Below are 27,968 nucleotides of genomic sequence, written 5' to 3'. Positions count from 1 at the left end.
GATATATGATTTCAATGTGTAAAGGCCCCATCCACTAGTGGGATTTGGGCCCTTTTTATCCAATTACGATGAATCGGACTGAGGAATCGGATGACAATAGCCCAAATCGCATGTGTTTTAACCTATGATTCCAATACGATGCGCATCGAATCAGAGCCGGAGATCATCACTGTTGCACCAAGGACCCCCTGGATCCCACAGCCAGGTAGGGGATCTTACATGATACATCGTATGCAAAAAGCCTGCAATGTATTGTATGAAATCCTGTCGCTGGGTGAGAAAGTGGAGAATCGCATCTGAGGTACGGCATGCGATGGCTCGCCGTAGTGGATGTGGGCCTTAAGATCTGTTGCAGACTTCATGCTACTACCCGCTGAATATATGATTATTGCAACACATTTAAAAAAGATAATATATAACATTATTAAATCTGGATCTGAAATAGTTTTTATTGCAATATATATCTTTTATATAGCTTTACTGTTGTATACATTACTGACAGTAACAGAATTGATTACCTCTTGGCGTTATTGTATTGCTGCTTGATGTTCTGTTTGTTGTTCTCTGACTAGTCAGAATAACAGACGATAATAATTTGCTAGAAGTAGTTGTGGGATGGTAATGATCTGTAAAATAGAATTACAAATTTGAACGACTTTTCTTATTATTGCATGCTATTACCACTTTGTCTTGCTTATCTCATTTTAAGAAATAGATGCTTTGGTTTATCGAGGGCCTGATTCTTATATGTATGTAAAAGTCTACACAGCGGCTTTTTTTTCATGCTACGGATACGAGAAAAGACACATGTGAAGCCAGCTTCCCAGAATATACACATCTGCAATATCAGCACAAATCCAAGGAACATCCCTCCCCCCACCACACCCCCTGGAGTGAGTCTGTGGTGTTGCAGTGTCTGCAGCAGGTGTGACACACGATTACCATTTGTTCTGCAAGCGCAATCGCAGATGTAGGCAGAGACACGCCCTGAAGCGGTCAGGACACACCTGCATTTTTGTTGCCACTCCCCATTACCTCCTCCACATGGTCTCTGTCTGTCAATAATTGCTCAGCTGTGTAAATACCAGCATTGCACAGAACTCAGAATCAGGCCCTGAGTTACATGTAAGATGCCAGAACAGTGTTGGAAGCGGGCATGTTTATGTATCCAACGTAGGGAGAAATATACCAAAGCTTTTAAAAAATGAAAATATGTGATATTTCCCATAGTAGTCAATCAGGTTCTGTATCATTTTCTTGGATGCCATGACAATCCTAGACAAAATCTGATTGGTTGCTATGGGCAACCTCACCTATTCTCAGTTTTAGAAGCTTTAGTAATTTTACACTTTAGAGCATGGGTCCTCAAACTGCGGCCCTCCAGATGTTGTGAAACTACAAATCCCAGCATGCCTTGCCACAGTTTTTCTATAAGGGAGTGTTAAAACTGTGGCAAGGCATGCTGGGATTTGTAGTTTCACAACATCTGGAGGGCCGCAGTTTGAGGACCCATGCTTTAGAGTAATGGGGTAAATTAAGTAAAAGAAGATGGGATGTTGCCCATAGCAACCAATGAGATTCTTTCTATTATGTTTTAGAAGGTGCTAAATAAATAAGAAGTAAGATCTGATTGGTTGCTATCTGATGTGGTATGGGAGTGTTGATGCATATTACAGGAAAATGTCAGCCAAAAGGACATGTCTGTCTAAATGGGCTTAGCTTTTAGGTACTGAAACCCTGGTGTAATTTGTGAACTGACACGACGATAATGATGATGATGATGACGATGATGATGGCGTTGATAATGGACACAGGCGAGCATATGAATGGATGAAAGTGACTAAATAAGGCAAATGCAGTGAAGAAATAGCAATTGTGTTTTAAATGTCACATTACTCTGCCATGAATACTTATTTTACAAATATAAAGTGCGCTTCGAAATGTTTAGAAATGGCTGCTCCAGTGTTTTGAATGTAACCAAAACCTTATCCGAATCAAAACAATTGAGACATGAATAATAATAAGGGCCAGATGTATCAAGCTCAAAAAGTGATAAAACAGAAAGTGATAAACAGCCAGCCAATCAGCTCCTACCTGTCATGTTACAGGCTGGGTTTGAAAAATAACAGGTAGGAGCTGATTGGATGGTTGTTTATCACTCTCCTTTTTATCACTTTTTGAAGCTTGATACATCTGGCCGTGTATGAGAACAAAACACAGGGGTCCATGCACACCTCTGCTTAGCACTCATACACAGAAGTAAAATGATTAGCGACAATATCATACAATACAATATAATAATACAGAGAATATCACAGTTTAAAAAAAAATCCAATGGTGTTGGAGTCATGTAACAGTTTCATTTAAAGTAGATCCACAGATCATTATTATTTGTTTTACCAGCAGATTGGTTGAACTTTGTTGATGCTTCCAATCCATTCTTGTTTTGATTGTCTGTTACATCTGGAAAAGCAATATAATTGTCTTTACAACATCTGGCCAGTGCATCAAAAAGCAAATGAAGCAAACGTGTTTCAAAGTGATTTCTCCATATTTACTGACTCAGTTTATTTGCCCAACATGTACTTTGTCTGAGAGCATCATAAATATTTCAATGAAAAACATTATTTAATACCCTACCAGAAGGTTTCAGCTTAGGATGTGCTTGTGAAGATTTTAGAGACAAGTTATAGTACTTTCTACAAATTTACAGTTCATTATTCAGTATCTCCAATGTACGGAAGCTAAAATTCAGAGTCAATGTAAAAATGATTGAAAATGCATGCTGACATTTGTAGTGCCATACGTATGCACTATAAATGGTGCCCCTATCATTAAATAATGCTTGCCACAATAATTAAATACAAGAACTAAATAGTATATTCCCTTCTAAATGAATAAACAAGAAATGGCTCTTTAAGCGTACATTAAATTAATTGTAACCCATTTGGCAAACATAGGGTTGGCACTGTAAAGTGTGTCCATTGATTGTGGCATTTCTTCCCTACTTGTGGAGCCCAGTGCTGGTTTTAATATAAGGCCTGAGGTACAGGAAATGTTGGTAAAACATTGGGAACAAGAGTCCAAATTTTTACATGCATGACACATGGTTACTTTCAGGTAACACAATAAGGATTGCATTGAGATTCTTCAATAAATGCAGTTCCACTGGTATCTGGCATGATCCGATGGACATTGTGAGCCACCATATTGTTGCTGCTATGTCCCACAGTAAAGCCGATGCATGTTCAACAGTGTTTCTTTGTGCATCACAGTCAAGTCACTCAGGGGTAGATTTATGAAGCAGTGATAAGGGAGGAGAAGTGATAAAGTGCCTGGTACTTTATCACCGGCCAATCAGCTTCTAATTGTTAAGTTACAGGCTGGGTTTAAATAGATGCTGATTGGCCGGTGATAAATTACCAGGCACTGTATCACTTCTCCTCCCTTATCACTGCTTCATAAATCTACCCCTGATTGTCTAACAGGCAGGACATACACAGCCAATAAGAAGCCTGTTACCATGGTAGCAGGAGCTGACTGTCTGACAGCCATACAAATTATCAATATGTGTATACAGGGCTTCTCAATCAGGATGTATCAAGATCTGGATTGCTATATTTTCATAGTCAGAGATGACTACTGGAGAAGGGAAGCGACTGGCAGTGGGGACAAAGTAAGTGTGTACAGTGTGTATATGTTTGTGTATGCGGGTTTGTGTGTATTAAAGGACTTTTATAATTCTCGGTGAATGTATTTTCTTATTTCTTATACAGGGGGACTAAAAGTAAGAGCAGACCCTAATACAGGGGAAGCTTGCTGGAAACTGTAGTCCTGCTGTAAAAGACAATATTAGTTTGAATCTAACTATTACTGAAAGTTATCAACCAAGTGCATATTACCCAGGGGTGTGGACTCTAGGCTAGTCCTGTGGTACACATTACCTTTGTTGGGGGGTCCCCAGTTACCAAGGAATCCCCAGCCTGGGCTGACTAGTTGGTGGGGTGGGAATTAATGCTTTGGCTTTGTGACAATTACTTCCATTTTTGACCCTGTGAAATGTGTCCATTGATTTTGGCATTTTTTCTCTGCTAGTGGAGCCCAGTGTTGGTTCTAAAAATACACCGGAACTCCCCATACTTTAAAATTCAGGCCTACTTCATTGAATATAGGGAACCCCTACACATTTGTTCCCTGTATTTTCAGAACGTAGGCCGGCTCAAAGAGAGATTGTTCAGTCCCCGGTAAAGTAGTTCAGGCCCCAGTAAAATCTATATCCCTTTTAAAAAGTATGAAAAACGACTACTTGTGCTCTGGGAGCTTTACTGACCTGAACAAAGGGGCACAGTAAGTACCTCAGCTAAGGTATGATCAGTGCAATTGCTGATCCCCATTGCAAGTGGAGACAGCTGCACTCAGTGGTAGCAACCACACTACCTGCACTTCCAATTGTAATTGGTTAATATTAGAGGAGGAGGCACTCTATTGACTACTATGCTGTGAAGGGTCAAGTGATACACTACCCTCTGGTTTATTGGATTCATTATTCATGATGTATAGCAAACTAGAAGTAACTGTCAAACCCCAAAACTTTACAATTTATGTAAGTCAACAGTTTCTAAATTATAGTTGTAATTAAAAAGATGCTTGTTCACTATAAAGAACATTAAACAAGTTCTAAAGTAAAACAAACTCAGCAAATGTATTAAAACACTACAATCTCATATGAATAATTCAGGCTTATTATTGAAAATAATAAATTTATGGTTATTTGAGGACAATAATAAAAATGCTGCAAGCATTGTGTGATATACATAATTTATTTCTCCAACTGTAAGCTTTATTCTGTACATTTTATCAGCACAGGCAAATAAAGCCATCTACTAACAGAATGGATTATGTTATGAACTCTATTTTATTTATGTTGTGTTACATATTTACAAGTTACTGTCTTGCATAAGGCAAAAGTACTTAAAAAACAGCCTTATAAAAATCCCTGAAGAAATAATCATAAAATATTTGTGTAAGTACATTAGATGCTCACATAATAATAGTTGGTTCATATTGGCTTAGACATTTTCTTCCCAGTCAGAAAAGGCTGGTCATGATGAGCCTTTTGCTGCATTCTTTGGGGTAAATTTATTAAAAATGGGAGTTGAAGATGGGATGTTGCTATGGGCAACCAATCAGAGTCTACTTCTTATTTATTTAGCATCTTCTAGAAGATAATAGATAGAATCTAATTGGTTGCCCATAGCAACATCCCATCATCAATAGAAATTACATTTTAGTAATTAATCCCCTTTTGAGTGTATTCTGTATAGGGAATCATATATTTTCTGTTACATAAACATTTCTTGCTGTGCACATACAATATATATATATATATATATATATATATATATATATATATATATATATATATATATATATATGTCTTTGTAGGCTAAGCACATCCCCAATGCAGGCAAACTGTGTCCGGTGCCAGCTGAAGGCTGTTACCAGCCAAATATAAATACTCACGCTGCCGAAGCAGCCGCAGCAGCACTCTGGAAGAAGTCACTTGAAGCAGGTGATAAACAGCAACGTTTCGATTTTATTTCAAATCGTCATCAGGCTTAACAAACACATAAAAACACTGACCTTATATCCCCCTCCAAGTGTAAGACGTATCGCTACGTTTCCCGCGGTCCCTGCAACAACGTCATCAGAGCGCGTCATCCACGCGCACAGAGCCATGGCAACGTATCCAGCCAGGAACGCGTTACCATGACACCGGCGCTGCGTGACGACGTCACCTCGTCAAACTTGTGCATAGAGAACCCGCCGGTTTAAACGCACGAAGTGAGCTTAAAAACATAAAAACCCCCAAAACATGGCTATTCAGAGGGACATATATGGATCCAGCATAGTAAAGATGATATAACTGTAATATCAGATATAATAGACATAAGAGACAATGTCAATAGCGCGGAGAAATACATATACACAAAAGATATATACATGGCAAACAAGACACAATATATGGGTATCACACAATAACAATCCTAAAGAAAGGCATGCAAACCCAAATGGTCATTAAGGCCATATGGTTGCATAGTCCTAAGTCGGTGAATCCAACGAGATTCACATTGAATCAGGGCCAAGGGACGATTACCACCACGCAAGCGTGGAGGTATGTGATCAATAATAATATACTGAAGATTGGCCATGCTGTGACCAGCCTGTGCAAAGTGCCGGGCAACAGGCTGGTCACTAGCACCTGTGGACAATGCAGCCCGGATGGCCATTCTGTGATTGGCCATTCTTTCCCTTAGTGTACACTGGGTTTTACCCACATAGTGGAGGCCACAAGGGCAGGAGATAAGGTACACAATGTACTTAGTAGTACATGTGACCCTATGTCTGATCTTATACATTTTACCACTGAAAGGGTGAAAGAAACTGTCACCAATCTTCAAGCTTCTACAGGTAATGCAGTTGAGGCATCTGAAACAACCATTGCGTCTACCAAGGAAATTAGACACCGGGGCAGGGTCAAGAGAACTAGAAATGTCTGTCCTCACGACCCAGTCCCTGATGTTTCTTCCCCTGGTATAGCAAGGCATCAAGCGGGTTTTAGATAAACCCAAATCTCGATCAGTGTTAAGGATAGGCCAATGCTGTTTAGCAATGTTCCTAATACCAGGGCTAAGTGGACTAAAGTGATTAACCCAAGGCATAACCTGTGTATACGCGTTCTCAGACACAGGCTTAGGAGTAAGTAAAGATGCTCTAGGGGTGTTCAAAGCTTTAGTCTTGGCCCTATTAAGAAGATCCAGGTCGTAACCCCGTAACAAGAAATTCTTAAGCATGATATCAATTTGTGCATTGGCCTCAGCAGGGTCACTACAAATCCTGCAGGCACGAATGAACTGGGAGAATGGAAGGCCGTACTTAAGGGGAGCAGGGTGGAAACTATATGAATGCAATATAGTATTGCGATCAGTATCCTTTTTAAAGAGTGAGGTGGAAATAGAACCATTATCCATGCTCACTGCCACATCTAGGAAATTAACCCTAGATGGACTGATGGTATAGGTAAATTTAAGAGGGGAAGAGGAGCGATTATGCTGACCAATGAATTCCCCAAGTTCGGCCTCCGATCCTGTCCAGATCATAAAAATATCGTCGATGTATCTGGTATAGAAAAAAATCCTACCAGATACATCGCGATTGTCAAAAAAGATTTCTTTTTCAGCCACAAACATGTACGCGTTGGCGTACGATGGGGCCACATTGGACCCCATCGCACAGCCAGAGCGCTGCAGGAAGAAACAACTGTCATGAATAAAATAATTGTGTGTGAGTAACATAAGTAGCAAATCACATACAAAATCATCAGATGGACCAATATAAAGCGAATTGGAAGTAATCAAATCCCGTACAGACTGGACACCCATCCCGTTAGGTATCACCGTGTACAGGCTCGATACATCGATACTGCACAAGAAGCTACCTGTAGGGACCGAGTGTACAGCCTGCAGTTTGTTGATAAACGAAGTTGTATCAAGTAAGTAACGTGGATGATGTATAATGCACGGTTGTAGCAGAGCGTCAAGGTAGACAGCAGCATTCTGAAACAAAGAGTTATTAGCGGCTATAATGGGCCTCCTGGGAGGCAACGTAGGGTGTTTGTGTACCTTAGGTAAGGTATATAACACAGGTGTAACAGGCCATAACGGTACCAATGCCTCACCCAATTTCTTGCTAATAACCTCATCCTGAACTGCCCGATTAATGAACCCACTGAGCAGGGATGCATATTCTTTAGTAGGATCCCTAGGTAAAGCCTGGTAGACCTCATGGTCAGACAATTGTCTTGTTATTTCTTGCTTGTATGTCGCCAAATCCTGTATCACCACCGCCCCGCCTTTATCAGCCTTTATAGCCCAGCTATTACTTGAATATATTCCCGTTTTCCAGTTGCTCTTTGGCGCTTTATGGACTGAGTCCTGTTGTTACCCTCACCATGGCTGAAGGAGGTGAAAATATGGATCCATCACCTGGTGTGAACTTGGCTAAACTGACACAAGGCATTGCATTAACTTTTTCTGAATCGGAAGCAGATGACATCCTTTTTAAAGAATTGTATGTGGATACTGCGACCAAATCACCGGAGTTGCTATACCGTGATTTATTGAAGTTAAAGCAAAAATAATTGGACTTTCTTTATCATGGGGTGACCCTCACAGATTATTATAAAGAAAAACACATACCACGCGGTTTCACGGTTAAAAACTGCCCGACTATTGGCCGCCACAATATGACATTCTGCAAGCGTTGGATTGCAGTGCTCAATAAATGCAGCTATGACCTGATGCTCCTGGTCATTGAGGAGGCGGGCCGGGAGCTGAAGGTCACACGTGAGAAAGTTGCTGCATTTGAGTCTGCTAATAAAACACTACTTGAAGCTGATAAAACCGTTGATTGGTGTGAGAAACTTAAAGTACAACTGGCTACTTATAAACGTGATCTGTTGGCCTACAAACGCCAAAAACTAGAGAAAGTAATCAGTGATTATGATCGCAATACAGTGTACTTATGGAGTAATCCTGAACCCAGGGGCCAAGGTCGTCAGCGCAGAAGGGGTGCACGTTCCAGACCGATGCGCTCAGCCCGCTTTGATGAGCAGTATAATACCAGCGATTCTGATTATGCATACGACCAATATGCACGCCCTCAACACCCTGGCTCTGGGGCCCCTTTAGGGGTGCGCACCAGGAAACAGCTCCTCCACGACAACGACGCAGAACAAGAAGGGGTGGTAAGAGAACGAGAGAAAAGAAAGCCAGGAAGGCCGCCTCTCAACAGGAGGCCACAATAATATTTAATCTCTCTTCCCATGTCCTGTCTGAGGCGGATGTTAAGGTACTTAGCCGTGGCTTGTCGTATGTACCCACCAATAACTTTAATGACTTTGACTGGCAGGTTGAGAAGTACCGCCTTGGCAGACAGCTGCGGCTGCATGAACATTATTTAAAATCTATACCTGAGAGACCCTCCACTGATGTTGATATCACTGTTGATATTCCTGTTCAGTTACGTAAAGTATTACCTAAATCACGCTTTGACCCATTATCTAACAATATGTCGATTAAAACGTTTACTAGAATGATTGATCATGATGTTGGTATCTATGTTATATCTCATTCTAAGAGGTTGCCTAATAATTTGCCATCAGAAGAATTACAGGCACTTAAAAGTCTGTCGAAAAACCGTGACATCATCATCCGCCCTGCTGATAAAGGCGGGGCGGTGGTGATACAGGATTTGGCGACATACAAGCAAGAAATAACAAGACAATTGTCTGACCATGAGGCCTAGGGATCCTACTAAAGAATATGCATCCCTGCTCAGTGGGTTCATTAATCGGGCAGTTCAGGATAAGGTTATTAGCAAGAAATTGGGTGAGGCATTGGTACCGTTATGGCCTGTTACACCTGTGTTATATACCTTACCTAAGGTACACAAACACCCTACGTTGCCTCCCGGGAGGCCCATTATAGCCGCTAATAACTCTTTGTTTCAGAATGCTGCTGTCTACCTTGACGCTCTGCTACAACCGTGCATTATACATCATCCACGTTACTTACTTTATACAACTTCGTTTATCAACAAACTGCAGGCTGTACACTCGGTCCCTACAGGTAGCTTCTTGTGCAGTATCGATGTATCGAGCCTGTACACGGTGATACCTACTGGGATGGGTGTCCAGTCTGTATGGGATTTGATTACTTTCAATTCGCTTTATATTGGTCCATCTGATGATTTTGTATGTGATTTGCTACTTATGTTACTCACACACAATTATTTTATTCATGACAGTTGTTTCTTCCTGCAGCGCTCTGGCTGTGCGATGGGGTCCAATGTGGCCCCATCGTACGCCAACGCGTACATGTTTGTGGCTGAAAAAGAAATCTTTTTTGACAATCGCGATGTATCTGGTAGGATTTTTTTCTATACCAGATACATCGACGATATTTTTATGATCTGGACAGGATCGGAGGCCGAACTTGGGGAATTCATTGGTCAGCATAATCGCTCCTCTTCCCCTCTTAAATTTACCTATACCATCAGGCCATCTAGGGTTAATTTCCTAGATGTGGCAGTGAGCATGGATAATGGTTCTATTTCCACCTCACTCTTTAAAAAGGATACTGATCGCAATACTATATTGCATTCATATAGTTTCCACCCTGCTCCCCTTAAGTACGGCCTTCCATTCTCCCAGTTCATTCGTGCCTGCAGGATTTGTAATGACCCTGCTGAGGCCAATGCACAAATTGATATCATGCTTAAGAATTTCTTGTTACGGGGTTACGACCTGGATCTTCTTAATAGGGCCAAGACTAAAGCTTTGAACACCCCTAGAGCATCTTTACTTACTCCTAAGCCTGTGTCTGAGAACGCTAATACACAGGTTATGCCTTGGGTTAATCACTTTAGTCCACTTAGCCCTGGTATTAGGAACATTGCTAAACAGCATTGGCCTATCCTTAACACTGATCGAGATTTGGGTTTATCTAAAACCCGCTTGATGCCTTGCTATACCAGGGGAAGAAACATCAGGGACTGGGTCGTGAGGACAGACATTTCTAGTTCTCTTGACCCTGCCCCGGTGTCTAATTTCCTTGGTAGACGCAATGGTTGTTTCAGATGCCTCAACTGCATTACCTGTAGAAGCTTGAAGATTGGTGACAGTTTCTTTCACCCTTTCAGTGGTAAAATGTATAAGATCAGACATAGGGTCACATGTACTACTAAGTACATTGTGTACCTTATCTCCTGCCCTTGTGGCCTCCACTATGTGGGTAAAACCCAGTGTACACTGAGGGAAAGAATGGCCAATCACAGAATGGCCATCCGGGCTGCATTGTCCACAGGTGCTAGTGACCAGCCTGTTGCCCGGCACTTTGCACAGGCTGGTCACAGCATGGCCAATCTTCAGTATATTATTATTGATCACATACCTCCACGCTTGCGTGGTGGTAATCGTCCCTTGGCCCTGATTCAATGTGAATCTCGTTGGATTCACCGACTTAGGACTATGCAACCATATGGCCTTAATGACCATTTGGGTTTGCATGCCTTTCTTTAGGATTGTTATTGTGTGATACCCATATATTGTGTCTTGTTTGCCATGTATATATCTTTTGTGTATATGTATTTCTCCGCGCTATTGACATTGTCTCTTATGTCTATTTTATCTGATATTACAGTTATATCATCTTTACTATGCTTGCTGGATCCATATATGTCCCTCTGAATAGCCATGTTTTGGGGTTTTTTATGTTTTTAAGCTCACTTCGTGCGTTTAAACCGGCGGGTTTTCTATGCACAAGTTTGACGAGGTGACGTCGTCACGCAGCGCCGGTGTCATGGTAACGCGTTCCTGGCTGGATACGTTGCCATGGCTCTGTGCGCGTGGATGACGCGCTCTGATGACGTTGTTGCAGGGACCGCGGGAAACGTAGCGATACGTCTTACACTTGGAGGGGGATATAAGGTCAGTGTTTTTATGTGTTTGTTAAGCCTGATGACGATTTGAAATAAAATCGAAACGTTGCTGTTTATCACCTGCTTCAAGTGACTTATTCCAGAGTGCTGCTGCGGCTGCTTCGGCAGCGTGAGTATTTATATATATATATATATATATATATATATATATATATATATATACATATGCATCTGTATGTACATTTTGTTGTATCATTGATTTAGGGTCACTGTTTTCATGCCAACCTTTTCCATGTCGACCTAATGATTGTGTCAACCTAATGACCATGTCAACCTAATGTATGTGCCCTAGCGACTGCCGCCCTATAGTGGTCAACCTAATGACTATTGACCTAAGTTCTGTCAAGCCTATGACCCATACTCACCACACGAGAGGTTGAAAAGAGTATGTAGGGGTGATTAATTGTAAGATGAAATATAAGGATTTGCTCCATAATTCCTGAACTTCTGTGACTCACAAATTTGGGCGAGAGTATCCGTGCACCCTATTGGTTGTCACTTGAAGTGGGTGGAATATAGGTCATGACAAGTTGTTTCGCTATAAATTAAGTCATCTTGATGCCACACCCTCATCTTGCCCACCTGCCTCCTGTTCTCCTCAGACCTCCCAGCCATACTCTTGCCAGTTTCAGTGGCACAAGTTTTAATTGTAAAGACCTTGCATACTCGAGCTGAGAATGTCTGACAATGGATTTAGGGCAAATGGGAAAGTCAGAGAGCTTAGGGAGATCAAATATACATGTGTCTACAGAAGTCAAAGTCATTTAGATTATGTATGTTATTGACAATAGATTAGTCAATAATAGTACAGCATACAGTAGGATCAATATATGTGTAAAAGCCACAACAGAATAGTCATCAGAAGTGTTTTCATCCCAGTCTAAAAAAAAACAACCAAAAATAAAAACAATTATCAAAGATGTATAAAAGTTGTTCCTGACTGTGGGTCATGTCATTGACCTTAATGGAAACCCATTTTCTTTATTGTGATAGACCATGGCATGCACACCAAAGAGTGGTATATTCTAAAAATGTCCCTGTTGCAAAATTGCTCTACACAAAATGATGTACTGTAGGGCGAAACAGATACAGACTAGAAGGAAAAAATAGGCCTGTTCATGTGCTTATATCATGTAGTAATTTTGACATTTTTTCTGTCAGAAATGTGTATGGGGTTTAGCGCGACAGGAATTTGCTGCTAATAACAGGGATGTTGCTGTATCAGTGAGGCCGAGATTGGCTGCAGTCAGTGAGACAGGGATGGGTTGCAGTCAGTGAGGCAGGGATTGGCTGCTGTCAGTGTGGCAAGGATTGGCTGCTGTCAGTGAGGCAGGGATTGGCTGCTGTCAGTGAAGCAGGGATGGGCTGCTGTCTGTGAGGCATGGATTGGCTGCTGTGAGTGAGGCAGGGATGGGCTGCTGTCAGTGAAGCAGGGATGGGTTGCAGTCAGAGAGGCAGGGATGGGCATGAATTTGTCTAATCACGTTATACCACTTTCACATGACATTGCCGCGTCAGACCTGAGATCTTGATCCAGGCACTGACCCAGCTCCGGCACCTTCACACTAAACCCAGGTCACCCATTATACAAAGTGTGACTTGGGTTTAACTCTTCGTACAACCCGGACCGAATTACTGGGTTGGTCGACCTGGGTTATAAAGGCCCCATACACTAGTGTGATTTGGTCTGATTTTACCCGATTCTGATGTATCAGGCTGAGAAATCAGGTGAAATTTTAGGCCAAATAGCATATGTTTTACATCGGTTCCGACCAGAATAACTCCCTTGAAGTCAGATAACCCGGGTTTGAGGTGCGATGTGAAAGGTGTATTATTGTAATTTGTGTCATTATAATACACTTCTATATAAAGTCCCCACCCAGTAGCGTAACTATAAAAACAGCACCCGCCTGCCATAAAATGAAGCCTGCCATACCCCACTGGTGCTGCTTGCCGTTTGCTGCCGCTGCTGATGTGTGGCCGGGACCACAGATCTACTTGTCCCGGGATCTGCGGGACTATAGTTACGCCACTGTCCCCACCCACAGCCCCTTGATGACAGATCGTGATGAAAATGAGCCTAAAACCTGCCTACACAATGGTAAAAACCGCATTGCAATAAGGTCAGCAGTTTTAACCAATCAAACAAACAAATGAACAAACATTTTATATATAAAGTGCATTTTTTGTGTCAGAGATTATGTGAGTGATATGAAATCATATTATGGGCAAAATTGCAGAAGCATCTATTAGATGTTACCATTGAGAGACTGGCTTACTTTCAGGCCCTAGGGCGATAATTATTTTGTTCCCTATAAGGTAAATCTGTTCTGCTTGATGATTCAGAATGTCCTATTCCAAGTACAGTACAACATTTAGACAATCTTTATTGCATACCAACTTACGGTATGCACAAATATCTGTTTACAGTGTACAGTATATTGTATGGGTTATTTTTATACAATCTCACTGAATATTTATTGTATCCTGCATTTATATTGTTTTTGAGAATAAATATTCATTTTTTCACATGCAATTGGCGTTTTCCAGTTTCTCTATTTTAAATGATGAAATAAAGCAGACTGCTAACACCATTGGAGGAACAACTGCTGTGATGATTATGCTATGTAAAGGACAGCGTAATGTCAGTACTATATAAATAAAGGCTAAACAAATAATTCCAGAAGATAATAAGGAAATGTTTTCTGGGATTGCTTTCACACTCAGAAGTCTTCTAGTGCTTCTGTTACCATGCGTGGTGTTGTATGTCTGTGTTTAATAGTGTCATAATACAAGCTGTAGCCACTTCATAGCAATTTCTCTAAGGTATCTTCCTGCGGGTTCAGCTGAAGGGCAGCCGCAGGTTTCAGATATGTATTACCTTTGTGTTACTGACATGACCTAAATTCCTTGTGGTTTCAAAGCAAATAGGACAGCCACAATAATCCTACAGAATGACATTCCAGGTAACATTTTACAAAATAAATATTTATTCTACATTACATTACTTTTTACCATTGCCAGAAATATTGCTATTTTTTAAAACAATAAAGCAATAAAAGATACATAATTACACCATACAGTATCATGCAATGATTTTGAGTTATTAATATTTACTTTTACCTGTTTTTGTAGATGCATTAGTCGGTGTAACATTAGTAGCGCTGATATTTGAAATTAAAATTCCTGTAAGAAATTAAAATATTTTAGTTCGATTTTAAAATAGAAGTTGTTCAACATTACAGATTTCTTCTACATAGAATCCTGTCTTTATTGTCTGGAAGACATTGACATTTATTAGGCATGCATTTATGTTATAATTACATTACAATCAGATTGCTATGTTGCTACTTTTTAAATAGTAGTGTTAACACATCCAAGATGGAAGAGAATGTTCAGACGTTTAAACATACACATACCTCCCAACAGTCCCGATTTTATCGGGACAGTCCCGATTGTCAGGGCCTGTCCCGCTGTCCCACCCGCGGGCGGCAGTGTCCCGCGGTGTGGGGGGGCTGTTGGGAGTCCCCCGTCAGATGCTAAGCAGCGGGGAATAAACGCTGTGCGCATGCGCACAGCGTCTATTACCGCAGCCAGGGGGCTGGGGGCATGGCTAGAGGCTCACAGAGCCTCTGGGTCATGCCCCCATAGCGGCAAAATTTTGGCGCGCAGCAGCGTCCCGCCTGCTGACCGGCCAAAGTTGGGAGGTATGCATACAGGTAGGGCCATGTTGTATGTTTTATAGTAACCTGACAATAGGGCCTGATTCTGTATGGGCTGTAGTTGTGCGAGTATTTGCAAAACTATAACCCACAGTGGGGGCCGCACACCACATGCCTTATCCCATCCCATGAGGCAAATAAAAATTGTAGCATTTGCATCAGTATTGTGCGAGCGGTACTCCCCTGGCTGTGCAGTCTAGCTGAGAAGGGCTGCCATTTTTTGTGTCGCAGTTGCTGCATGTGATGTGAAGCACCCATCACCCCCCTCGCAAAAGTTCTGGACACTCTTCTAACATCTGGACCATGCCACCACAATGCCATCCACCATGATGGTCCTTTGCCGACCGTTGCAACCCACATCACACCTTTTTGAGTAAAAAAAAATTTTTTACTCACATCCCCAGGTACCAGTGACAGTGCTCTGGTGAGGGCTGCTGATCATTATTATTATTTTATTTATAAGGTGCCACAAGTGTTTGACAGCACCGTACAAAGGAACAGTACAAAATTTTGAATTACAGTAAATAAATAAAAAAAATAGAGTACAGGTGAAAAGAGCACCACAGTTCAATACACATTACAGCTTAAATGTAAGTAGTGAGGGCTTGATCAATGTATTACTAGAGACTGGTGGCCAAAGATAGAGATGCATATGTGAACGAAGATGGTTGCTGAGTGTTTGAGTATGAGAGCTCTGTGAGTGAAATAGAAAGAGAAGAAGGCTTTGACAACAGGAGGGAAAAGGACCCTGCTCTGAGGAGCAGCTTACAATCTAGTAGGAAGGGGAGACAGACAATTACATGAGATGCAAACAAGTGGGAGGTGGCTTGATAGCAGGATGTAAGCAGGCAGAAATGGTCAAGACATAAGGCATAGGAGGAGCAGCCTCAGGACTATGTTATGCAACAGAGGGGTACGCTTTGATGAAAAAGTGAGTTTTCAGTGTCCGTTTGAAGCTTTGCAAGGTCGCGGAGAGTCTAATGAAGTGAATAAGTACATTCCACTGAAGATGTTCAGTATAGGCAAAGCCCTGAACTCTAGCGTGGGAAGCATTGAGCAGGGTGGAGAGACGACAGTGTTTAGCCGACGGTAGAGGATGGGAGGGTGTATGAATGGAGATGAGATATATGGAGCAAACGAGAGATGGCCCTGTATGTGAGTGTGAGGTGTGGCAGAAGTGGAGCTGCCGGAGAGGAAGATAAGCCTTGCTACTGAGTTAAGGACAGATTGGAAAGGATGTCACTTCAAGCGGCCCGCAGCCTCCATCCAGAAGCGGGCAGCTGGAGGCTGACGTGGGGTGCACAGCACAGGACTCTAGAGGTGGGACCCCAGCGAGCGCGCCTTTACCTTGCTGGCTTGCTTTCTGTATCGGGATGCCGGCTGCCGCTGTGAGACGTGTTTGCCGTCTTTCAAATGAGTATGTGTCCAACTCCTACTGCTGCAATTATATATCACCCTCCACCGCGATCACAGTGACAGCAGTGTGCGGGGAGGGGGGAGCAGCAAAGGGGAAGCTTGCTCCCATAATCTGCAGAGCGGAGAAGGGTGGCGGCAGGAGCCCAAGCATCTGTCCCCTGAAGGGGAATATTCAGTGAATGGAGGCCGTGTGTGGTACATGCAGAGAAGGGTGGGCAAGCTGGGGGACATAGTGAATGGGGGCAGAGTGGGGGGCATACAGTGAATGGGGTACATACAGCGAAGGAGGGGCAGTTTATGGGAATATACAGTGAAAGGGGCAGAGTGGGGGACATACAGTGAATGGGGGCAGGCTGGGGGACATACAGTGAATGGGGGCATGCTGGGGGACATACAATGAATGGGGGCATGCTGGGGGACATACAGTAAATGGGGGCATGTTGGGGGACATACAGTGAATGGGGGCATGCTGGGGGACATACAGTGAATGGGGGCATGTTGGGGGACATACAGTGAATGGGGGCACGCTGGGGGACATACAGTGAATGGGGGCACGCTGGGGGGACATACAGTGAATGGAGGCAGGCTTGGGGAAATACAGATAAAGGGGGTCAGGCAGGAGCATACACAGTGAAGGAGGGGCATGCTGGGGGACATACATTGAATGGTAGCAGAGTGGGGGGCATACAGTGAATGGTGCAGAGTGGGGACATACAGTGAATGGGGGCAGAGTGGGGGGCATACAGTGAATGGGGCAGAGTGGGGGACATACAGTAAATGGGTGCAGAGTGGGGGGCATACAGTGAATGGGGCAGAGTGGGGGGCATACAGTGAATGGGGCAGAGTGGGGGACATACAGTGAATGGGGCAGAGTGGGGGACATACAGTGAATGGGGGCAGAGTGGGGGGCATACAGTGAATGGGGCAGAGTAGGGGGCATACAGTGAATGGGGCAGAGTGGGGGACATACAGTGAATGGGGCAGAGTGGGGGACATACAGTGAATGGGGGCAGAATGGGGGACATAAAGTTAATGGGGGCAGAATGGGGGACATAAAGTGAATAGGGGCAGGCTGGGGGAAATACAGAGAAGGGGGGTCAGGCGGGAATATACAGTGAAGGGCAAGCTGGGGGACATACAGTGAGTGGGGGCACGCTAGTGGGACATACAGTGATTGGGGGCACGCTGGGGGACATACAGTGATAGGGGGCAGAGTGGGGGACCAGTCTGATGTGATTAATGGTTCAAAGAATGTCAGGCTGACATTTTTATGTCACCATATCTGGCCCTCTTTGCAAAAAGTGTGGACACCCCTGGCCTACAGTGTCACCAGAGACTGCTTACACCTCCCGGACCCCACAAGACACAAATACATGACTCCTTCCAGCGACTCCACAGCCCCTTCCAGTGAGTCCATGTCATCTTTGTCTTAGCCCATGCATTTGGCCTATTGTTCCCTGCAGCCTTACCAGGTGTCATAGGCGCATGCACACCTGCCAATGCCACAGTTGTAATGAAGACAAAAATAACTGAAAAGTGAGGGAGGAGGAACTACAGTATAAGCCAGACCCTTCTTTTAAATGTGATGTGGTCAGATTGCCGACAGCAGGATCCCAACAGTCAGAATCCCTTACAGATCCTGAGGGTAAGTACTGGTCATTGGGTTAGGGTTTAGCATTAACGGGAGGGCTAGGATTAGGCTCTGGAGGGGGGCAGCTAGGGTTAGACTGCAAAGGGGGACTATTAGGTGTAGGCTATGTAAGCTTAGGGGTAATACTTACTGTACCATGATCATTCGAGTTTCTGTGCATTGGGATCCTGCAGTCAGCATTCAAACAGTATTCCCACATAAAAACGTATTTCTGTTGATTACACTGCTACACTATTTTAATAATGCATTCTCATTTCAAGTGCACACATTTCTGCCAAAATCTGCACATAAAACCCTGCATTTTACTGTTTTGTAAAGGCATGCCTACCATATTATCGCTTTATTTCTGTAGACCTATGAATTAAACAGGTTTTACACAAATTTGAATCTCTGACCATTCAGAGAAACATGAGTAACTCAATGTTCATGCAGATGATCTGGTGCTGCATCTTCGGAAGCAGTAGTGGAACAGAGAAGCTGGCAGGAGGTGTCTGTTTACACAAGACACCTCATTAGCATATTTTATCACAGCCCCTGTGTACTGAGTCAGTGCTGCTGCGTCTATCTCTGTATCTGTCTCTGTATCTCTACTCTACCAGTCATATGTTGACGTAGGGCTTCACTGTCCCATCCCTAAGTATGATGAAAATGAAAATTGAAGGATTTGCAAACTTTATATCCCTATAATATCTCCAAACTAAGGGGGTTATTCAGACCTGATCACTTAGCGCCCAGCATGCAAAATCGCAGCCGTGCGATCAGGTCTGAATAGCCCCCTATGGTACTTAACTCTCATTTGCTAGTATCATAATAAGAATGAGACTTATATACAGAAATGTTTCCAGTTGTACATACGGTAATTACACTGGAATATATCTGTAGAGCTTCCTGCCAGTAACGATTTATTGGATATAGCCTTTAGAAAGTTGGCAAACTAGTGTTAGAAAGGAGCTAATTAAATATAAGAATAACAGCACACGATTATAATGTACTGTATAATGCATAACTTATTATGCCCTTTAATAAAGTGTCATTTTCTGTTTAAAATGTATAATTTAAGTAATTTAATTAAGAATGAGGGGATTTCTAAAGACATATACCAAAGGTTCAGAAGCCATTTTACGGATCTTCAGAACTGAAAGCAATTCCAGTATTTTTAAATGTATTATCTGTTAAACCATTTTAAAGCAAGAAATCGTTTTCACCTCAAAGACAGAAGACATTTTCCAATTCTGAGTTTTGCTAGAAAAGATTTATAACTCCTTAATGGACCACTTTGTTACCAAATGCTTTCCTGATCGTGACCAGACCAAATATCACAATTTAGGTGATATACCCATTCCACAGGAAATATGTTTCAGTTCTCAGGAAATAAGATTCATTTCCCAGCCCAGATTTTTTATTGTTTTTTAATGTTGTTTACCTACAATATTTTCCTAATGTACCAAGAAGCACAAACCCTTGGCTAGCACCATTTGTGAAGTTCTTAGTGACATTAATGTGTTGTATTTATAAATAATTATGACTGGTTTTACTATGAAGTTGGCTGGAGAAAGAATGAGTTTATTGTATTCTTATTTTTCTCTTATTTCATGAATTCAATAATTGCCTCACATTGCATATAGTTTTAATGTTTTTTTTTTAAGTTTTTTATTTTTACTGAATTAAATGTTTTAGAGTAGGATGAAGGTATCTGTGGATTTCCTCTGAACACTGTAATGCAAGACATACATCTGGCGGGTTACCGGTATTTCCATATTCCTCAATGCCAATCCAATCCACCAATGAAAATTGCTGATCAGCTGACATCGATGATCGGCAATCCATTAGGACACTACCTGCTAATATAATATCCATTAAAAACTACCTGCTAAAATATTTGGCTTCTCTGATTCCAATATATTTTGGATCGGAAACAGCAAATCTAAGATTTCCATAATGTTGGATTTCTCTGATCATCTGAGCCAGGACTCAGGAGAACTGGGAATTGCTCCTATTTCCCCTGATTTATGGGCCCTATTAGCAGGGCCATCATTAGAAATTGTGAGGCCCGGGACTGAAAAAAAGATTCCCCGCCATGCCTCTCTGCTGCTTTCCACACTGTTTACTACTCCCTTCTCCCTGGGGGGAGATTCTCTAAACTAAAAATGTGGGGTTTTACCACATTTTGGGATGCTCTAAGCATCCCCCGCCGAGTTATCGCGACGGGCGGCATCGCCAAAAAAATCTGGCGATGTGCCATAGAAGCCTATGGGCTTCTACCGCGGCCCACCGCCACCCCGCATCAACCCCCGCCACCCTGCATCAACCCCCACCGCCCCGCATCTACCCCCCCTCACCTGTGTCCGGGCAGCACAGTTCTGTGCTGCCCAGACCTGTGACCTCCTCCTCCCTGCACTATGATCCTCTTCCGGGTGCAGGGAGGAGGAAAGCCCAGCACAGCAGCAGCAGCACCGGGTAAGGGAGGGAGGGGGGAGCCGCCACAAGCTGCTGGGTCCCGATTGAACCCGCTGTCTCTCACCGCAAAGGACAGCTCTTAACGCAAGAGCTGTCCTTTGCCATAATTATCACATATGTTAGAGCATATACGATAATTATGTAGGCGATGGGGGGCGCAGATGTTAGAGCATCAGTAGTGTCCTGAAGACCCTAGGTCTTCAGGACACTACATTTTCTTGGTTCCCATCCTACCTATCTTACTGCTCTTTTAGTGTTTATTTCTTTGATTCCACTTCATCTTCTCTATCTTCTTCTTCCTCTATCAGTTGGAGTACCTCAGGGCTCAGTCTTGGGTCCTCTGCTTTTCTCAATCTATACTATATCTCTTGACAAATTAACCATGCTCCTTTGGATTTCAGTATAATCTGTCCGCAGATGATACTCAAATCTACCAAACCTCCCCAGATCTATCACCATCTGTATTGGGCCTTGTCACTGAATGCCTTTAAGAATTAAATATATTTCCACCAACCAGTAGTAGTTACCAATGTAATATCTCTATCACTGTTGAGAACATTACAATCAATCCTACCCTACAAGTTCACTGCCTAGATGTCATCCTTGACTCTGAACTGTCCCTTGTTCCATACATTTAGTTACATACATCTAAAAACATATTCAAAATACGCCCATATCTTACACATCCATGCTGTCATCATCTCCGGCATTGATTATTGCAAAGTCTACTTACTGGTCTTCCCCAATACAGACTCTCACCACTACAATTCACCATGAATGCAGCTGCAAGGCTAATCTTCTACCTCAGATGTTCATCATATACAAAACTGCCCTGCCAGTCCCTCCATTGGTATTTGACCGTATTTAAAATAAAATACTTACACACAAGGCCATAAACCAGGAAAGAGTACTAACCTACCGGTTAGTATAGAGCGCTTGCCGAGAGTGGTTAACTCAAAGCTGCTGCTTATGGTAGTAGTCAGCTCCCTAAAAAATAAGAATAAATAAAATAACAAAAAAGCAGTGCTAACGATGTCAATTAAATCAATGAAAATTATTTAATAACAATAATACACATAAAACACATACATTTAAAAACAATAAATGAAAAGTTAATGGACCCAATGGTTATAATCACCAATGTATGAATAATTTGACCTGCACTGATCCAAGTTGATGTGTGGGATGGAGTCCTTATTAGCCACTTTATGGTATCCTGATGTAGATGTAAGGGACTCATCAGGCCTGTTGCCTTCTGGACCCATTGGCTTAAAGACTTTCCCTTCTACACCAAAAGATTACCTTCACCTGCTTATTTATCTGATCGGACATTGGGGGTTATTCAGGTTGATTTGCAAGGCTGCGAACGACCGCCCCCCTGCCGCCTCCTCAAAGTGCGGCTTCGCCCGAACAGCTGCGAATGGATGTTTTGCATAAACATCCATTTGCATGGCTCGGGTAACTGCCCACATCTTTTGATGGTCGACGACCTTCGAATGATGTTTAGCGTGCACGCATATATAAGTGACTTTTCAGTTGGGTATATATGCGTGCACGCTGGCGTGGATACGACTGGGCAGCTGACATCCGGTGATGTCAGCAACCCGCCCCCCACACCCGCGTCACTGCCTCAGTTCCCATATGGTAATGGTGCAGCCCGGCACCCCCCGCCCATCTCCGCCCCCCCCCCCCCCACGCCGGCATAAGTGCATGCACCCGGCGACCCGAAAGGTCGCCGTGGGTGCACGCACCATACGCCTGCACATGCGCAGATGCCCGCCTGCGCATGCGCAGACGCACAACATCGGTACTGCGTGCGAATGCATGCAGTACCGAACGGATCTGAATCAGGCCCATTGTTCATCTCTGGCAGTCCCTCGCCAAAATTGATGTGGACACCTGACCACTCGCAGCAGTGAGGACTCCCGAGCTCGCTAATTACATCTTTTACCATCGTTTGAGTCCATTACATCTCCATCAGGATACCATAAAGTGGGTAATAAGGACTCCATCCCACACATCAACTTGGATCAGTGCAGGTCAAATTATTCATACATTGGTGATTATAACCATTGGGTCCATTAACTTCACATATATTGTTTTTAAACTTATGTGTTTTATGTGTATTATTGTTATTAAATAATTTTCATTGGTTTAGTTGACATCGTTAGCGCTGCTTTTTTGTTATTTTAAGGCCATAAACCAAACTACATCAATGTACATCTCTTTTCTTATCTCAACATACCACCCAACTCATCCTCTTTATTCTTTGGGAGATCTAGGTCTCTCATCTACATGCAATACTTGCCCCCATTCATGATTGCAGGAATTTTCTCTGGCTGCACCCACTCTGTGGAAAGCCATCCCACACACAATAAGAATCTCGTCCAGTATCCACACCTGCAAGCATTCCCTGAAAACCTCTTCAGGTAAGCTTATCAGATTCCGGAATCACCCACATAAACCTCTTCTATACAATTATATCCTTACTTTACTGCACAAACATGCTCACTTATTTGCGCTCTTATTTTCATTATGACCCCTGGCTTACTTTGCTGGGTCACTCTATCATTTAGCTTACCAAGAAGCTTTGCAATCTGGTGTATAAGCATATACACCATGCCCCCAGCCCCTCACAGATCCGCTAGCCATGCCTCCACGGCAGTGTAAACAGAGTCGGGGCTTCACAGAAGGGTCCTGAGTATAGGCCATGCCCCCTTTCTGCTAGGCAACACCTCCAAAATTTTGGGCGCGCCAACAGCCCGTGGAGTGTCCATCCTCCGGGTCTTCTAAAGTTGGGAGGTATGGAACCTGCTACACTGTATAAGAAACTGTTAGTAAATAATAAATAAATAAATAAGCAGCTTTTGGCTGCTACAAATGATGATACCAGCCCTTAAGAAGATTACCAATGGTTAGTTACCTGTCCTCTTAGTGCCACCTGGGACACAGTGCTGGCATAGGTACTTAGTGACTCATTTATTCCATGCTGCACAGCTTCATTAGAGAAGCTTGTTATCTATCCAGCCATTCTGAGGCAGTTTTAAGAACAATATCTAATAAACCATTAGGCTAGCTAAGCTGCAGCCTAGGACATGGGGGACACCAGCTTTTGGATCACAGACAGGGCCACCTTAATGGCATTGTGGGCCTTAGGCAAATCATTTTACTTATGGGGCCCCTGCATAAGTAAAAAGAAATCATAACTCCCCACAGTGTCTCTCCCCCTGCTATGAGCCATCCAGCAATTAGCATGTTTACAGCTAGTAACTGTTTGGCTGCAGGCCGGTAGAGAATGTCTCCCTGCAGCTCTGATTTTGTGTAAGTCATAATCAAAGCAGCCGGGCAGCCATCTCTACTAGCCTCACAAGAAACTCCAGAGGCACCAACAAATCTCTGCCCGAGGGCCCCTAGAATTGTGGGGCCCTTGGGCAGCTGTAAGTGAGCCCATGTGTTAAGATGGCCCTGATCACAGGCCGCTTTTAATTACATTGTGAATGTGTCACAACATGTAGAGAAGTTGGACGTAATTGGAAGACTACAGCACTGCATAGTGGCTTTTATATGTGTAACTTGACTTTATGAGCTCAATAGAGTGTCAATAGGTGCAGGCAGAGATACTTTGTTGTAGGCTGGAAGGGGACCTCTAACATATGGTTTGTCTAACACAAAGTGGTGTTAGATCAGCAGATGCCGGGGTTGTTACTTTAAAAATAATTTGTTTATGCAATTTGTAAAATAATAAAACTGCTTTTAAACAAGTTACAGAATTAGATCAATTCCACCACAGATATCACTTATTTTAAGCTTAAATGGTCTTAAATAAATCTCAAATTGGCCACAGTCACAGAGGGGTACAGTACTGTCAGTCATGAAGTGGATAAACATGCTCTGCTCATTTATTTTTAATAATATTTTAAATGATCAATAACTCATACCTCACAACTGTCGCGTTTTTCATGGGAACGTCCTGTTTTTTTGGGACGGACTCACCCCCGCAGTGTCCCGCATGGGGGGGGGGCAGTTGGGAGTCCCCCCAGCCTGAAGGGAATAGACGCTGTGTGCATGCGAACAGCGTCTACTCTTCCGAGCAGAGAGCAAAAAACAGGGTGTGGCCAGACTGTGGCCCCATTTGCATAGGCCATACCCCAATTTTCATATGTCACGCCCCTTTGGCACGCGGCACAGTCGCGCCTGTGTCCCTATTGAGGAGATTAAAAAGTTGGGAGGTATGATAACTCCAGTGTAATAAGGCTCATATAACAGAATATGCAATAAGCAAATACCTTGGCTTGTTGGCTCTGAACTTGATGAGTTTACTCCAGAAGTATTAGATGGTACTATATAATTGGAGGGAAAAAACAATTCAATAAACTTCCATTGAATATATAAGCAGATAATGGCAACAATTAAATCATGTGTCACATGTAAAGTCAAAATATCATAAATGATTTACAAACATTCTGTGCACTTTTAGTCATCGTAAATACCTGTATGTTCTGGTTCTGCTATAAACATTATAATAGTACAGTAGATGGAATGTATAAGGAGAATTTTTCCTCCCAGCATGGCATAAAAACAAATCTAAAGGTGCCCATACACGTACTTTTTGTGCTAAAATAGCATTGCATCGCATGCACAATGCATGCACAACGATGCTATTTTAGCACAAAAAGTACCGGGTAATTGGTACGTGTATGGACACCTTAAGCCTGTTGCGTGCATACACCGGTACTTAGAAAACATGAAACTCTTGTATAAGTTTACATAACATCATCCTGTTACAGGAAAAGTGTTATTTACATTTGGGTGACTTAACAGTTATTGCAAACCACTGATTGCAGGAGGTTTTTTTTTTTGTCTAGGCACTGACTTCCTTTTTAATAATTTCAGATGAATAAAGTTATTTTGGTAATTCAGCATACTTGGGGTGTTTCAGGATATAGAACAATGTGCCTTCTTCAAATTTGTTTTAAAAATGTACTTGTATTATTATTATTGTTATGATTAATACTATTATCATTATTTTTATGATTACGCATACTGCACAACATGACCCTCTCAAGGAGGGACACAATGCTCCATTCCTGTCGTGAAAAACCTGCCTTATCAAGAAACCTGTTTTAAACAGGTGATGGCAATAATAAATTAAGAGGGAAGTCCAGAAATAAAGCATTGCGTCCCTCCTGGAATGGGTCATAGGAGGTATGTTATGTTTCTAAAATAGTACCAACATATAGCAGTCAGTACTTTAAATTAAAGGGATTAAAGTACAAGCAAAAACATGTAACAGAATAAAGCAATGGACCTGCCCTAAGAAGTTGTCTACACTTCCATATTTACAACTACTGTGCTAATTCATGACACAGTTGGTGGATATAGGTATTCTGCTATTTCTTTGCACAAGAAATTTGACTTCAGCAAAGGCGTCACAAACAGGGTGCGGGCGGTGTGGCCCTCACCTGGGTGTCATCCTCGGAAGGGTTTACACCAGTCTTCTACAGTGAGAGAAGACATGTGCTGCAGTGTGTATCCTGCAGCACTCTGCTCCTGTCACAGATGAAGAGCCGGCCCCACACACAGTTCAGTCACTGGTGGCATCCAGCATTTCTGTGTCTGCTGGACAGCCACGCCCAAGAGGGATGTGACCGCGATCCGCATAAGTTCATGACCCCTTTTTATGAAGCCACATCCCCTTTTGTGCCACACCCATGGTGCAGAGTACAAACTGGGTGTCACCACACCTGGTGGCGCCTCTGGATTTATTCCAGTTCCTGGCAGTATATAATTACACATACAGTACTAGCATAACTATGCAGAGCTCCTCCAAACACTACTACAATAAACTATGCAACATCTTGAAACATATTAGGGCCCTTATTCTTGTTGACTCGCAAGGCTGAGAATTACATACAGTAATAAACGGCAGTAACGCCCCTCCACTACCATATACGGTACGATATATTATCTCAGTTCTGCTCAATGTGTTAATTACCATAAATTATGCATAATTAAGTATATTATGCTAATGCATAGTTAAGGACCTTAACTCTTAACTACTGGCATGTCTATTAGAATATATGGAAACAAAAGCGTTCATTCAATCCATTTGGTTTGCTGGAATTGAGGTGATAGATCCAGCAGGCCTCTCGTTCCAACAGAAGGCCCTCTCAGTCACCACCCCGCAGTGAGGCCGGTATGTGATCAATGACCATGTGTCTCAAGTCGTCCAGTGTGTGGCCTTTCTCCACAAAGTGTCGGACCACCGGTAGCTCAGATGCTTTCCCTTTCAGGGCTGAGTTGATGGCTGACTGATGCAGTGCCATTCTTTCACGCATAGTGCGTAAGTCTTACCCATGTACTTCAATTGGCATGGGCAAATTATGAAATATACGATGTAAGTAGAAAGGCAATTGGGTACATGGCTGAATTTATACGACTTCTTCCATGACGTATCCTGGAATGTATTGCTTGTAGCCATGCATTTCAGGCAATGATAACATTCAGGTTGTTTACTCAGGAAGTAAAATATATATATTGCTTCCATGAAGCCTTACTGTTCCCTTTGTTATATACTTTATTACATTAATTACGTACGTGCTATATACGGAATTACATGATGTGTTACCCCAGTCTGTCTGCCCCATCTCTTTAGAATGTAAGCTCTCACAGAGCAGGGCCCTCTCTCCTCATGTTTACTTTCTTTGCCACTTTTATAATTGCATCTGCTGCTGCACCTGTGTTTTGTTTACCTACGTTGTCTTTGTTATAATTTAAGTCAGGGGTCCTCAAACTGAAGTGGCTGAGGGCTGCATAAGCCCAAAGCCATGTAAGAGCCCTAGCTTAGGTTGAAAGAAAGGTCAGGCAAGAAAAAACTTGGTGTGAGGTTTCTCTGCCTGGTTACAAACTGGTCACCAGGCTGGGAGCCTATCAGGAGGCTAAGGGAAGTAGCCAGATCAGGGGTATATAAGGTTAGTGATCATATGACCTCTTCCTTCTTTTCTTACCATTTCAAAGCCCTCCCTCCTGCCCTGTTATCATGGTCACATGAGGGATGGATTTATCCTTCTGAGTGACCTGGCGGTTTGGCAGCTTCTTTTTCAATTTTTATTTTTGTGGCTTTCCAGCCAGAATGGCGGGAAGTCGCTACCAGCCAGCGGTCA

The 27,968-nt window shown here is 42.7% G+C and overlaps 1 protein-coding gene across 1 annotated transcript in view; it reads right to left on the bottom strand.

Moving 5' to 3' along the window:
• EMCN (endomucin) overlaps nt 1–27,968 on the bottom strand; it is a 91,899-nt gene that overhangs the window by 54,510 nt on the left and 9,421 nt on the right. The window contains exons 3-6 of the mRNA XM_083157952.1: nt 25,092–25,145; nt 14,683–14,745; nt 2,401–2,463; nt 519–626 (exon numbers count right to left, since the gene is read on the bottom strand). Of these exons, the coding sequence (XP_083014078.1) occupies nt 519–626; nt 2,401–2,463; nt 14,683–14,745; nt 25,092–25,145 (288 nt within the window). The remainder of the gene's footprint in view (nt 1–518; nt 627–2,400; nt 2,464–14,682; nt 14,746–25,091; nt 25,146–27,968) is intronic.

Source organism: Crinia signifera, chromosome 1 (genome assembly GCF_055691185.1).
Source record: "Crinia signifera chromosome 1, ASM5569118v1, whole genome shotgun sequence".
NCBI lineage: Eukaryota > Metazoa > Chordata > Amphibia > Anura > Myobatrachidae > Crinia > Crinia signifera.
Note: the sequence above shows the minus strand (reverse complement) of the source record. Positions and strands in the feature narration are given on the sequence as shown.